General features: G+C 46.0%; 1 protein-coding gene across 1 annotated transcript; it reads right to left on the bottom strand.

Annotated features, from left to right (window-relative positions):
• Positions 1–4,172: 4,172 nt before the first annotated feature.
• Positions 4,173–11,302, bottom strand: LOC123084127 (protein MAIN-LIKE 1-like). Its single transcript, XM_044505894.1, has 7 exons — positions 11,173–11,302; positions 10,993–11,078; positions 10,321–10,414; positions 5,789–6,978; positions 5,603–5,713; positions 5,342–5,504; positions 4,173–4,640 (listed from the first exon to the last, which is right to left on the bottom strand). The coding sequence occupies exons 4-7, from the start codon at positions 6,973–6,975 to the stop codon at positions 4,263–4,265; spliced, it is 1,839 nt and encodes a 612-aa protein (XP_044361829.1). The 5' UTR covers positions 6,976–6,978; positions 10,321–10,414; positions 10,993–11,078; positions 11,173–11,302; the 3' UTR covers positions 4,173–4,262.
• Positions 11,303–11,789: the final 487 nt, after the last annotated feature.

The following is an 11,789-nucleotide window of genomic DNA, read 5'->3' as shown; positions in this document are numbered from 1 at the left end:
TATTATGCAGATTGAAGATCGCCAAATTGAAGAAAAGACAAGTCGGTGATATTGAGTTCATTAACACATATCTCATAGATGCAACTCAGGTTAAACTTCATGCCGCAGCTACCGAGGCCAGCTTGCTACGATCGTTCGTAATAAATCAAAACAAAGATATAATACTCTTTCCTTACAACTTCAGGTGAGTGTTACTGTCTTGTGCGTATTCGGTTTCCCTTATATATTAGTCAAGGTTATAATAATGTAATTCATGAGTTATGCATGTGTGTGCAGTTTCCACTTTATTCTCCTAGAGATTAAGCTTGAGCAGGGAGTAGTAACCGTCTTGGACTCTAAACGAAAAGATCCCAAGGAGTATGCGGACATGACTGAAATCCTCAAGAAGTAAGTTAAATCGATCATTATCCACCATATCAGCAACTTTGTTCATTTCCTGATATCAAGTAATTGTTTTCTTTGTCCGGCAGGGTTTGGAGAAAATTCACCAAAACAGTTCCGGGACTGCCGAAGGAGCTGGAATTTAGACACCCGAAAGTAAGTACTATAGTAGCATGTTCCGCGCATCTCCTAGTGATTCAAGCGCTAGTTTCATCAATACCATTTAGCATTCTTGCTTATCAGTTTGATTGACCTCTATTTCTTATAAAGTGGTTGTGGCAGGAACAAGGGAATGATTTCTGTGGATACTACATCTGCGAGTCCATCCGCCACACGACCTGTGAGCGGGGCGGGTACTCTAACGAACAATATGAAGTACGTAAATAACAACATTCACAATTTTATTTTATTACCATCATTTGTGTTGAGTTTCATTCATTCATATATATATGTATTGACCCCCTTCTTCAAATTAGATGTTTCAGAAGCGGGATGAACTCCTAGCACCATCTCGCATGCGAGCAATTCAAGAGGAATTGGCGGCATTCTTTCTTGACCACGTGATCCCTGAAGACGGAGAATTCTATGTGGACCCTGAGTCCGTATGATTATATTTGTAAGAGATAATTATTGTATATATGTAGCCGGTAGTGTCAGATAGATATACGAGAACTTGTTGTTCGACCAATCTCTCGGAGGAGAGGTGGTCGATATCACTTCTCTCTGTATATATGCATATATGTTCATGACGATCTTCTGTTTCCTTCGTTTGCTTACTAGCTAGCTAGCGTGTCTAGTCCTCTCTATATACGTATGTATAGTACGTAGCGTCGACCAAGCACGGACATAACAGAGGACACTTCTCTCTATTAATTATAACTAGCTAACACAATATATGAAACACCTAAATTAACCCCCCAAAACCTCCAACCCCCCCCCCCTTTCAAAAAAAAACAAAAACCCCAGCCACAGAAGTGCTGACGCGTGGATGCCTATTGGTCCCGGTTGATGCCACCAATCGGGACCAAAGGGTCTCCTGACTGGGCTCTGCGCACTGCCCACGTGGAGGGCCTTTAGTCCCGGTTCTGGATTGAACCGCGACTAAAGGGGGGAGGTATTAGTACCGACACTTTAGTCCCGGTTCCGGAACCGGGACTAAAAGCCCTTACGAACCGGGACTATAGGCCCTTTTTCTACCAGTGACCGTGCACTGGCTAGCTCCATCGGATTTTTTGTCCAAAAGGACCCCCTGCCGAACGCTATTGTCAAAAAGGACTATCTGCAGATAAAAACGTCAAAAAGGACCCCCTGACTAGTGGCGGCAGGTGCGGCAGGCGACACGTGGCACCTGCCGCCACACCAGGAGGCGGCGGGCCCCGCCGCCACCGCAAGAGGCGGCCGCGCGGTGCACAACGGATTCGGCACAGTGCAACGGAACGGGTGAGGCCAGGTGGGCCACGCCGCCACTGGCTGAGGCGGCCGCTGCTGCCCATGCCGCGCCCAGGCCGACAGCAGCATCTTCACGGGAAGCGAGGCGCGGGCCCGGCCGCCACCGGGTGAGGCGGCAGCGCGCATGCGGCCCGACGGCCCTGACGGCGCTGATTTCTATGACAGCGACCTGACGGCGCTAATTTGGACGGCGCTGATTTTCCTATTGCAGATGGCGCTGATTCCCGTGTGCAACAGCGACCCTGACGGCGGTGATTCCCACGAGCGGGAAAATGCACGCTGATGCTTCTTTCGCCCAAGAAACAGTCTTGCTTTAGCTTCTTTTGCCTCAGCGGATAGGACCGCACTGTGAGAATCGCTCTGGCTATTGCTTGAGAGGATGCGACGGCATCAGTCACTCGCTGCAGGAATCCAATACTGCGGGAAGCTATTGCGCCGACACTACAGGGATCCTAAAATTTACTGCTTAATTTTCTCGCCATTATTTATCGTCTAGGCTTATAAAAGGAGACACCGAGGCTCTCGTCCAGCCATCCTTGAAATCGCCACTGCGCAAAGTGTATAACACAATTTTTTTCAGTCGGTATGAGTTTGCCTTGCTCGGATCAAAGCATTAGGCCGAGGAAAATGAAGAACGCAAGTTTGCCTCCTGGGGTGGCAGTCCTGCGATGTTGGTGTGGCGATCTTTGCAAGGTGAAGGAGGTGACGGATTTTTCAGATTGGTTGGGCATGAAGTTTTTCATGTGCGCCAATTATGAGGAAGATCCTGCCGTAGCTATTTCAGAGTACGACAAGCCTCCGGTATGCTTTAACCATCATGAATAGATATTGTTGGTATTTTCATTGATTCTTTAGTAACATTCTTGTTTCTTGTTGTAGTCTCCTCCGCCTCTGTGCATGTACTATCATTGGATTGACACGGAGAAGCCGGCTTGGGCAGTGACTGAGATTCATGAAAGAAGTCGCCGTGCGTGGAATAGTTTATTTGCGGAAGAGCGACGCGAGAAGGCGGAAGCTGAGGAGAAAGCAGAGCAAGAGAGAGAGTTAAAAGAATACTATGCGGAGCAACACCGTTTTTTTGAGGAAATGGGAAAGAAAAACAGGGAAGAGGCTCGTCGCATGGAGGAGCAGGAACGACAGTGAAAGGAGGCTCGTGAGGCAGAGAGGCAGAGAAAGAAAGAAAGGGCTCGTCAGGCCAAGGCAGCAGAAGAAGCTGGCGATGGAAAAGGAAAATATCCACGCTGGACTCAGTAGATTCCTGTGGTAGTATTTAAAATTCCGCAATCATTTGTATCTTTATTTCTGCACTTTAATGTAGCTTTATTTCAGGAGTTAAATGTAGGTATATTCCTACAATGTATCTTATTTTCAGTTGTGCCGTGTCGTAATGGAAAAAAAATATAGTTTAAGAATAAAGTAGTGGCATTTTCTTTCCCTCCACTAATATCGAACATCGTGCAACAACTACAAAATAAAATTAAGATAGAACATAATGCCCTACAATAACAGAGTACAAACTAATAATGCAAGTACATCCGAATTAAACGGTAGAACTGGAATAAAACTACATGAAGGCATCATCGTCATCCTCCATCGATGCAGAACTCTTGCCCTTCGAGGATGTAGAACTCTTACCCTTGGACGATGCAGAACTCTTGCTCTTCGAGGATGCAGTACTCTTGCCCTTAGACGATGCAGAACTCTTGCCCTTTGATGATGCAGCACCCGGAAGCGGCGGCATGAAGATAACATCTTCATCCTCGCTCTCCTCAGTCCATAAAAATGGATTCATTTCTGCAGTCCTTCTGAAAGTTTCACTCTTCGGCTCCACTACATTCTTCCACCTTGCATGCAACCTAAGAAGTTCTTTACGTACCTCCTCATAGGTCCTTTCAGGCCACCCAGACCTACGTAATTGGTGAGCCAACTCATTCATTATGGTGTCACTACCGGTGAGTTCGTCCCATGGAACTATCCTACTGTCCATCCTGAAATCGGTAGCTAGCCTCAGAAGAGTCCTGCTCATCCCAGGGTGAAAACTACGATCGAAAGGATAATGGGACATCTCGACTACACTACACTCGAATGCTTATCCACCTCCGTCTGAATGGGGTTTTATAGGTAGAGAGGAGAAAATGGCGGGAAAGAACGAGTGCAGTATGGCGGGAAAGGGTTGGCGGGAACATATGGCGGGAAACGAGTGGCGGGAAGATATGGCGGGAAGGGGTTGGCGGGAAACGGGTGGCGGAACATATGGAGGGAAAGCGTTGGCGGGAAAATATTGAGGGGAAAGCATTGCCTGAAAATATTGAGGGGAAAGCGTTGACTGGTGCATTTTTATTTCAGCAAACATAGATGTTCAAATCGAAAAGTCTGATACACACATATATAGATACAATGGGTCGCGCACGTGCATAGATGAATCACCCTACTTAACGACGACCACCTGGCCTTTCCTTACGACCGGAAGGCGACAAGCGATTAGGTGGCCGGGTCACACGAAGACCGCGGCCGTACTCCACTTCGGCTTCATGTGTCTGCGAGTCCTGCGTAGGTGGTGGAGTCGCGAATCCTTGTTGCGAACCTGAAGCGTAATTGTAGGCGTATGGTTGTGACTCCGGGGGGATAAAAGATGGGCCAATAACATCCCCTCCGAAGAACTCTGTAACTAATGATGTAACCGTGTCGCCAAGATCATGTGATGCTCCCCGGAGGCCTGTGTTGACGCCATGATCATGTGATGCTCCTCGGAGGCCTGTGTTGACGCCGCGTTGGGTGTTCTCATCGCCCCAATTAACATCAGGTGTGTCCTGCACATAGAAACATTTTAAACAAACTGTTAGAGGATAATATATGATATCATTGTAAATGCATTGAAATGTAAACATGACTACCTGAGCATATCCCTCTCCTATACTGTCTGGCCATTGTACTTGGTGCTGGTTTAAATCTGGTACACGAGTCTCCTCGGGCATGGGGATCCCTCGCGTGGAGAGAAACGGCTGAGATCCCTCACCTTGGGTGTATGCATCATATCCTGTGTACGCATATGGGTTAGGGGAAAGAAACTGCTCGGGCATCGAATCCAAGCCCGTGCCATGGTCCTGAGATGTTTGCCCCTGACGAAGCTGCATCGAAGAAGAGTGATGCAGTGGCAGAGATGAGTCATGTCGTGGCAATGTCGTTCTAGTACTCGGACCCTCCCCCCATTACTCATGGCTCGTACGCGCCTCGCTCGGTCTGGACGATGGTGCCGCACTCGGTCTGGCTGACCTCGCTACCGGCATGTATGCTCCAGTGGCAACGTCGTCGCCTCTACCGCATCTGAACTTCTTTGCCACGAATTGTTGCAAAAGTTTCTGGAATGTCTTGCGATATGGGCCCTGGGCCGGCATGCTATCCGTAGCCATCTGCCCTACTTCGTTGACATTTTCAAGCTGAACAATATTTGGATGTTATTTAGTTCCAATGATTATGAAATGATGGACCTAAAAAAGTTACAAGTGATTACCAGGTGGTCACGATAGTAAGCTGCATGCAGCTCAACATGTCTCCGCGCCTGCTCCTCTTGTGTGAGATGTGTTGGTATAGTAGCTGGCTGACTGGCCAGGCTAGCACGTGTGTTCATGCAGTACCACTGCTTGTACGCTTGATCTGTACTTCCATCGTACGGCCTGCAAAATTAAATAATTACATAAACCGTTGTGATGAAAGCAAAGCATCTTCACGCATCGTATGATCATCGTAAAAAAATAATGTACATAAAATATACCTAAGTTGACGCACTATATCTGCTAGCGCTTCATTTGTCCACTTGTGTACCCATTCACTGTTTTCTTCCCTCCAATCGTATAAACTCCAACCCCTGCCCATATTGGTTAGCCTGCAAATTATGTAACAAAGTGTGAGTTTAGTAAATTAAAAATGACACTAACTATTTAGGGATGTCACATCTTACTTATGTGTTTCCTCATCGATACGTCTGGGAAAAGGTGGTGGAATTTCTTGATAGAGACCGAACTGTCTCATTACACGCTCTGGGTTGTAAGGTTCAACACACCACAGGAACAATAAGTTGCAGCGAGTCAGCCAGAATGCACTATCGGTCAACATGCCTGGTGTGAAGTGTCGAGCATCAAAGACCATTTTTAGCTGGTCCTGAGTCCACGGGTTCCATGTGACTTCTGCCTCATCAAGTATCTCAAACTGCTGGTGGTACATAGGGTAACAATTTTTCGCAATATCTGGAGACCAACGTTTCCGTGCCTTTGTCCACCTGGTGGCCATAGTTGCGCTAGCACCCTCGCCAAAGTCATATGGGTATATGGGTTGTACTATACGAGGTCGTCCTACAGGGAGGTATTCCCAGGACCACAACTGTAGAAACTCATAGGCGACACAAAGTAATGGAGCTTTTTGTGCGAAAGAGGTTTTTTGCGTGGCATCACACAAGCCTCTGTATGTATGAGATAGCATGGTAGAACCGAAGCTGTATTTTGGCTGCTCGGGTAAAGGTTCATCTACCATATTCTCTGCAATGTAGATGAGACCAGGGACAACAACGTCCCCATGTGAATTTGGAAATAGATTCCCGAGGAGCCACAACAAATATGCAAACAGATGTCTTTTTCTCGTCTCCTCATTGGCGAAGCTAGATAAATTAAGAAAGTTATCACGAAGCCAGACGAGTGGGATGCCCCGAGGGTTACCAGAACGTTGTGATTCTGGCATTTCCATCCCAAGACGGGCTGCTATATCTAATGCCCAAGATGGAGACACTCGTGGAGAGACTACCGGCTCACCTCTAATTGGTAGAGCAGTGATCATAGAAACATCTTTCAGTGTAGGTGCAAGCTCCCCAAAACGAAAGTGAAAGGTGTGGGTTTCAGGTCTCCACCGGTCAACGAGGGATGTCAAAAGGGATGGGTCCGAACGTACTTGGTCGTCGCATGATGTGAGCCTAGCAAAACCTTGTAGTCCATAAGCGTCAAGGTGAGCAAGGAAATGATTGTGTATTGGCCATGTTCTCTTTATGGTTCGAAGTCTGAAAGGCCGATAATCATGCTTAGTATTTGGTTTCAAAAATAGGTGGCAACGGTGCCCGGCGTCATGGGGCCCCTGCAAAAGCACTGGCACTTCACCCATAACCTGCACACAAACATACAAATATAAATTACGAGGAAGACAGAAATACAAATGCAAATCTAAATTAACTTAAAAAATACAGAGAGATACGATTTACATTAATTATCTGAAGTTAACATCAGGAGTACAATAATACAAAGAGAATGAATTTAAATTCAATATAAGTACACATAACGAGTACAAATATAAATAGACATGGCGAGTACATATATATCAACATCATGCGTTGTTGTTGGCTCGATACGGGCAGTCTTTGCGTGAATGTCCAGGACACCTGCAAACGCGGCATCGCCTTGGTTCTCCCATCTGGCTATGGTCCATGTCATTGCGATGACGCCTAGACTGACGTCGTCCCTTTGCGGTTCTCATCAAGTCGGTGTTCGGAACCCATTTCGGCCCATCTGGCCACAACATTTTGTAGTTCATATCAATGCCCCAAGCCCAGAACTCACCGTTCCAAGTGTTGTACAGATTGTACATGTTAAAGTACGGCGATATGTATGGCTCGACGCTGATTTTTTGAACAGCAGCCGCCCGGAGCACATGACTGCAAGGGTAGCCCTCAAGCTTGGGCTTGTTACAAGTGCACTCACAGGAGGTTGAGCCAAGGGTGACAGCTTGCTTTTTTGATCCTCTGTGGTGACCCTTAACGTACTTGGCTCGCACATTGACCTCCCACTTATTCCTAAGTGCGTCCACTTTCCTGCAGCCATGACTTTGGGACTTCTTTGCTTTCTCGTCCAGATGTCTTTGCATCTTCTCGGACCATGGCTTGTTCAATTCAACTTGTGCTTTGGCGACGGTGACCCTGTCTGCAAAGTATGACAGGGTCCGGTTCCAAGTTTCTTCAATTAGGGCTGTGATAGGCAGTGCTCGCACCCCTTTAAGAACACCATTGTACACCTCTGACATGTTGCTGGTCATTATTCCATACCGAGCCCCGGTGTCGTGAGCTTGTGCCCACTTCTCCAAATGAGGGCAATTCTCGGTGATCCACTGGCTCAAATTTATGGCCGTCCTACGACCCCTCCGGTCTTCTCTCCGCGGCAAGGCCGCGCGGTCGATCTCACCATTGATACCTGCCCATATCGCATTCATTTTGGCTACAATTTTTTGCATGCACATCCTCTTGAATAACTTGAACCAATCCTTGTTTTTGAATTTGGAGTAAAAGTTTGCTGCCAAATGCCTCATGCACCACCTTCCCTCTAGATCGGGCCAGCCCCACTCTTCTTCCGACGCCTTAATTATTTCAAGAGCGCTTAATAATCTAGTGTTGCGATCAGAAATGATGCAAACACCTTTACGCTCTTTCACGACACCAATCTTCACGCAGCTCAGGAACCACAACCAGCTATCTTTGTTCTCGCTCTCGACCAATGCATATGCAATAGGAAGAAGCTGATTATTTGCATCCGCTGCAATCGCCACCAATAGTGTGCCCTTGTACTTTCCAGTGAGAAAGGTACCATCAACAGATAATACCGGGCGACAGTGCCTGAAGGCTTGTATAGTCTGGGCGAATGCCCAGAATAAGCGGTCCAGGATTAGCTCACCCGGGTTCATTGGGTTTGGACGTTCTCTCCGCCAAACTTGAGTCCCCCTATTAGCACTTGCTATTTGATGAAGCATTCTAGGGGCATAAGAATATGCCTCCTCATAGGTACCATACAAGTTCTTGAATATATTTTCCTTCGCATGCCTAGCCTTGCTGTAGCTAATAGGGAATCCAATTAGATCCTCTGCATCTTTTTGCAGAGCCCTAACACTAATGTTGAGACTTCCCTGCACAATTGTTTCCATCGTCTGTGCCACAAATTTTGCTGTCACATTGCAGTGATCTGAAAGAGTCCCAGTTTGCTCACAGGTATGCTCCACTATTTTTGTGATATGCCATGACTGACATACCCCAGGCTTCAGTCTAGCGAGAACTCTTCCGCGGCAACCTTTCGCGGTGTGGATGCATATGACCTTCAACTCTTTTTTATCAGACTGCTTCACTCTATGCTGGCGGTGGATGCCGATTGCATAGCTACCCATTGCCTGGTAAGCAGACTTCTTATCTGGGAAAACTTGCCCAACCTCCAGGCTTCCCGCTCCTAGGCCAGAAGCAGAGTGAAATTCGTTGGTGATGCTCATATCCTGTAAAAACCCAGGTTGCAGTGCCGCCGCGACCGCCCTCTGAGGAGGAACATCTTCTTCTCCGCTTGACTCCGAAGACGCAGAAGAATGATCATCATCATCTAGCGCCTCCGGCAATCCCTCCACGTGTTCGCTCATGTCAACGGCCGCCGACCAATATCCTGTGTCATACACAGGCTGGCCGCCCGTCGGTTCCGATGGGCCGATGCTAGGGGCTGATGTGATGGCCAACTCGACCTCACCACCCCTGCTACTGCATCCGGCAACATCAGTGACTGAAATGAACTCCACATACACCATCGGCTGACCATACATTGAGTTATTGGGATTGCTTGCAAACCTCATGTACGACCCCCACGACCGATCACTTGTGACAGGCCGCAAACCCCAACGGGCAACTGTCCCATCATTTCCTCCGTCAACGACGAAGGCCTCCATTGTCATTTTTTTTCCTGCATCACTGGGCCAAACACCGCTCGGATGCACCTTCTAACAGCTGCGTAACCCACGTTGACCATGTCTCTCACCACTACTGTAGTCGACTCACAGAAGGACACATCCACCCCGTATGGACCGTCGCGTAAGACGTTCCCATAGTACACTACTAAATTTTCCATAGTACCTAACCAACATACATGTTTACATTTCAAATAATTAGTAACCGAACATTTAGTAACGATGACAACATTTACATATCTTATGACTAAAATAATAACCGTATTTTCGTTATAAATATTCGGTTTGTTTTTAGAATCATTTGCTTAGACTTTTAGGGGTTGTTTGGTTAACGGGTATTTAAAGATCTATTTTTCTCAAATTTGTCTATGAGCGTAACAAACTAAAACTCTGTTTGCTTTTCTCTAACTACCCCAAAAATATCCTAAAATAGTTCTCGTAACATGCAAAAACTTAGCTTCTGGAAAAACGACTTTTCGTAAAATATGGTTTTCTACATAATTTCCTTACAACAGGTTATGACAAAACTGAGGGTAAGTACTCACTATCCAAACAACCACTAAACATAATATTACGATAATAACATTTAAATATCATATGAGTAAAATATCTAATTTCTTCCGGCATGATATAATGTTTTTCATATCATACGATAAATTTCATTTATTTACAAATAATAATATTTGCAGCGGCATGACAGTACATCAATATAAAAAATATTAACAAAATTACGGCGTCATTTTATACCTTAGGTCCAATATGGATGTGCTTGCAAATGCAATTAAGCGTCCAAATAGTTCGAATAAATATCCGTCACCAGTAAAATATGAACAGAGTCAACCTATTATCACATGAACATCAATATTACACACGGATTTTTCTTTCTGCTATCAAAAGTATGAAAATAACACTTGCATGTATGTGGTCATCATCTCAAAAGGGATAGCGAAGATGGTAACACAATTTCTTCAATCACGTCATCTCCTCCTTGTTTGCTACTAAGATGAATTATTTTACCTAATTACATTTATCATTAAGTACATTACCACCTAATCTTAACATATAAAATTTAGATTATTGTGACATAACAAAGTAGACCTACGATTTCCTAACCATAGACTTATTAATAAACATACCACATGAAATATCATACCACATGCAATGAACAATTACAGTGTATTTTTTTTTCTTAATTACCGTATTAAGAGCTTCTCGCATGTCAATACAAATGTATGCAACTAACATTGATACAACATCTTCAACCTACTCTTATCAAAAAAATAGTTTAAATGTTGTATCCGTCGTTTGAATTTTTTCCGAACCTCTAAGCACTAACATCACATAGCTAATGACGAGCTAAATGACTAACTAATTACCACCGTGCATCACAAAAAAATCCATGTATTGCAAAGCTCATACCTTGATCTCCCCCTTCGTACTTCACTTAGCACGGCAAATCCTACTCCAGAAACTCCAAATGACTCCTCCAAGTGCTGAAATAATGCCTAAAACAACATAGAGTACACACTTAGGAACTAATCAAACATAACTAAAACATCATGCATGCAAACAAAACCAACAAAAATGGATAGATCTTACCTTAATCTATCTTTTCTTCAACTTCACCATCTTCGAAAACCAACTCTAAATCGGCCAAAATCACGAGTGAAAGTAGCTACCAAGTATTTCCTTCTGTGTATTCTTCTAGACTTAGACAGAGTAGAGAGGCAGTGAAGGCAAGGAGAGATATTCGAGAGAGTGTATGCGCAGCCGCGGTTGTGCGTATATAAAGAGGAGGAGCATTGTATTGTCGGCAGAACGAGATACACTCAGCTACCGCAGCCTCGGATTCCAGCATTGCGTTGTCTCATCACACGCAGCAACTAGACCGCTCTCGGGTGTCGGCAAGAAGCGGAAATCACGCAGGCTGCGGGAATCAGGTTCCAATTTACAAAGCATCTGCGGAAATCACGCGCTGCAGCAGGCCGTCCAAATTAGCGCCGTCAGGTCGCTGTCATAGAAATCAGCGCCGTTGAAATCAGCGCCGTCAGGGCTGTCGAGTCGCATGCGCGCTGCCGCCTCACCCGGTGGCGGCCGGGCCCGCGCCTCGCTTCCCGTGAAGATGCTGTTGTCGGCCTGGGCGCGGCATGGGCAGCAGCGGCCGCCTCAGTCAGTGGCGGCGTGGCCCACCTGGCCTCACCCGTTCCGTTGCACTG

Source organism: Triticum aestivum, chromosome 4A, assembly GCF_018294505.1.
Source record: "Triticum aestivum cultivar Chinese Spring chromosome 4A, IWGSC CS RefSeq v2.1, whole genome shotgun sequence".
Taxonomy (NCBI): Eukaryota; Viridiplantae; Streptophyta; class Magnoliopsida; order Poales; family Poaceae; genus Triticum; species Triticum aestivum.
Note: the sequence above shows the minus strand (reverse complement) of the source record. Positions and strands in the feature narration are given on the sequence as shown.

What these genes read in the sequence shown, in the direction of transcription:
- LOC123084127 (XM_044505894.1), bottom strand. Translation starts at nt 6,975, where the DNA reads ATGGGTGAAGTGCCAGTGCTTTTGCAGGGGCCCCATGACGCCGGGCAC. An exon ending in ATCGATGAGGAAACACATAA is followed by an intron (nt 5,714 to 5,788) that starts GTAAGATGTGAC and finishes CATAATTTGCAG; the next exon opens with GCTAACCAATATGGGCAGGG. An exon ending in CTTACTATCGTGACCACCTG is followed by an intron (nt 4,641 to 5,341) that starts GTAATCACTTGT and finishes TTCTATGTGCAG; the next exon opens with GACACACCTGATGTTAATTG.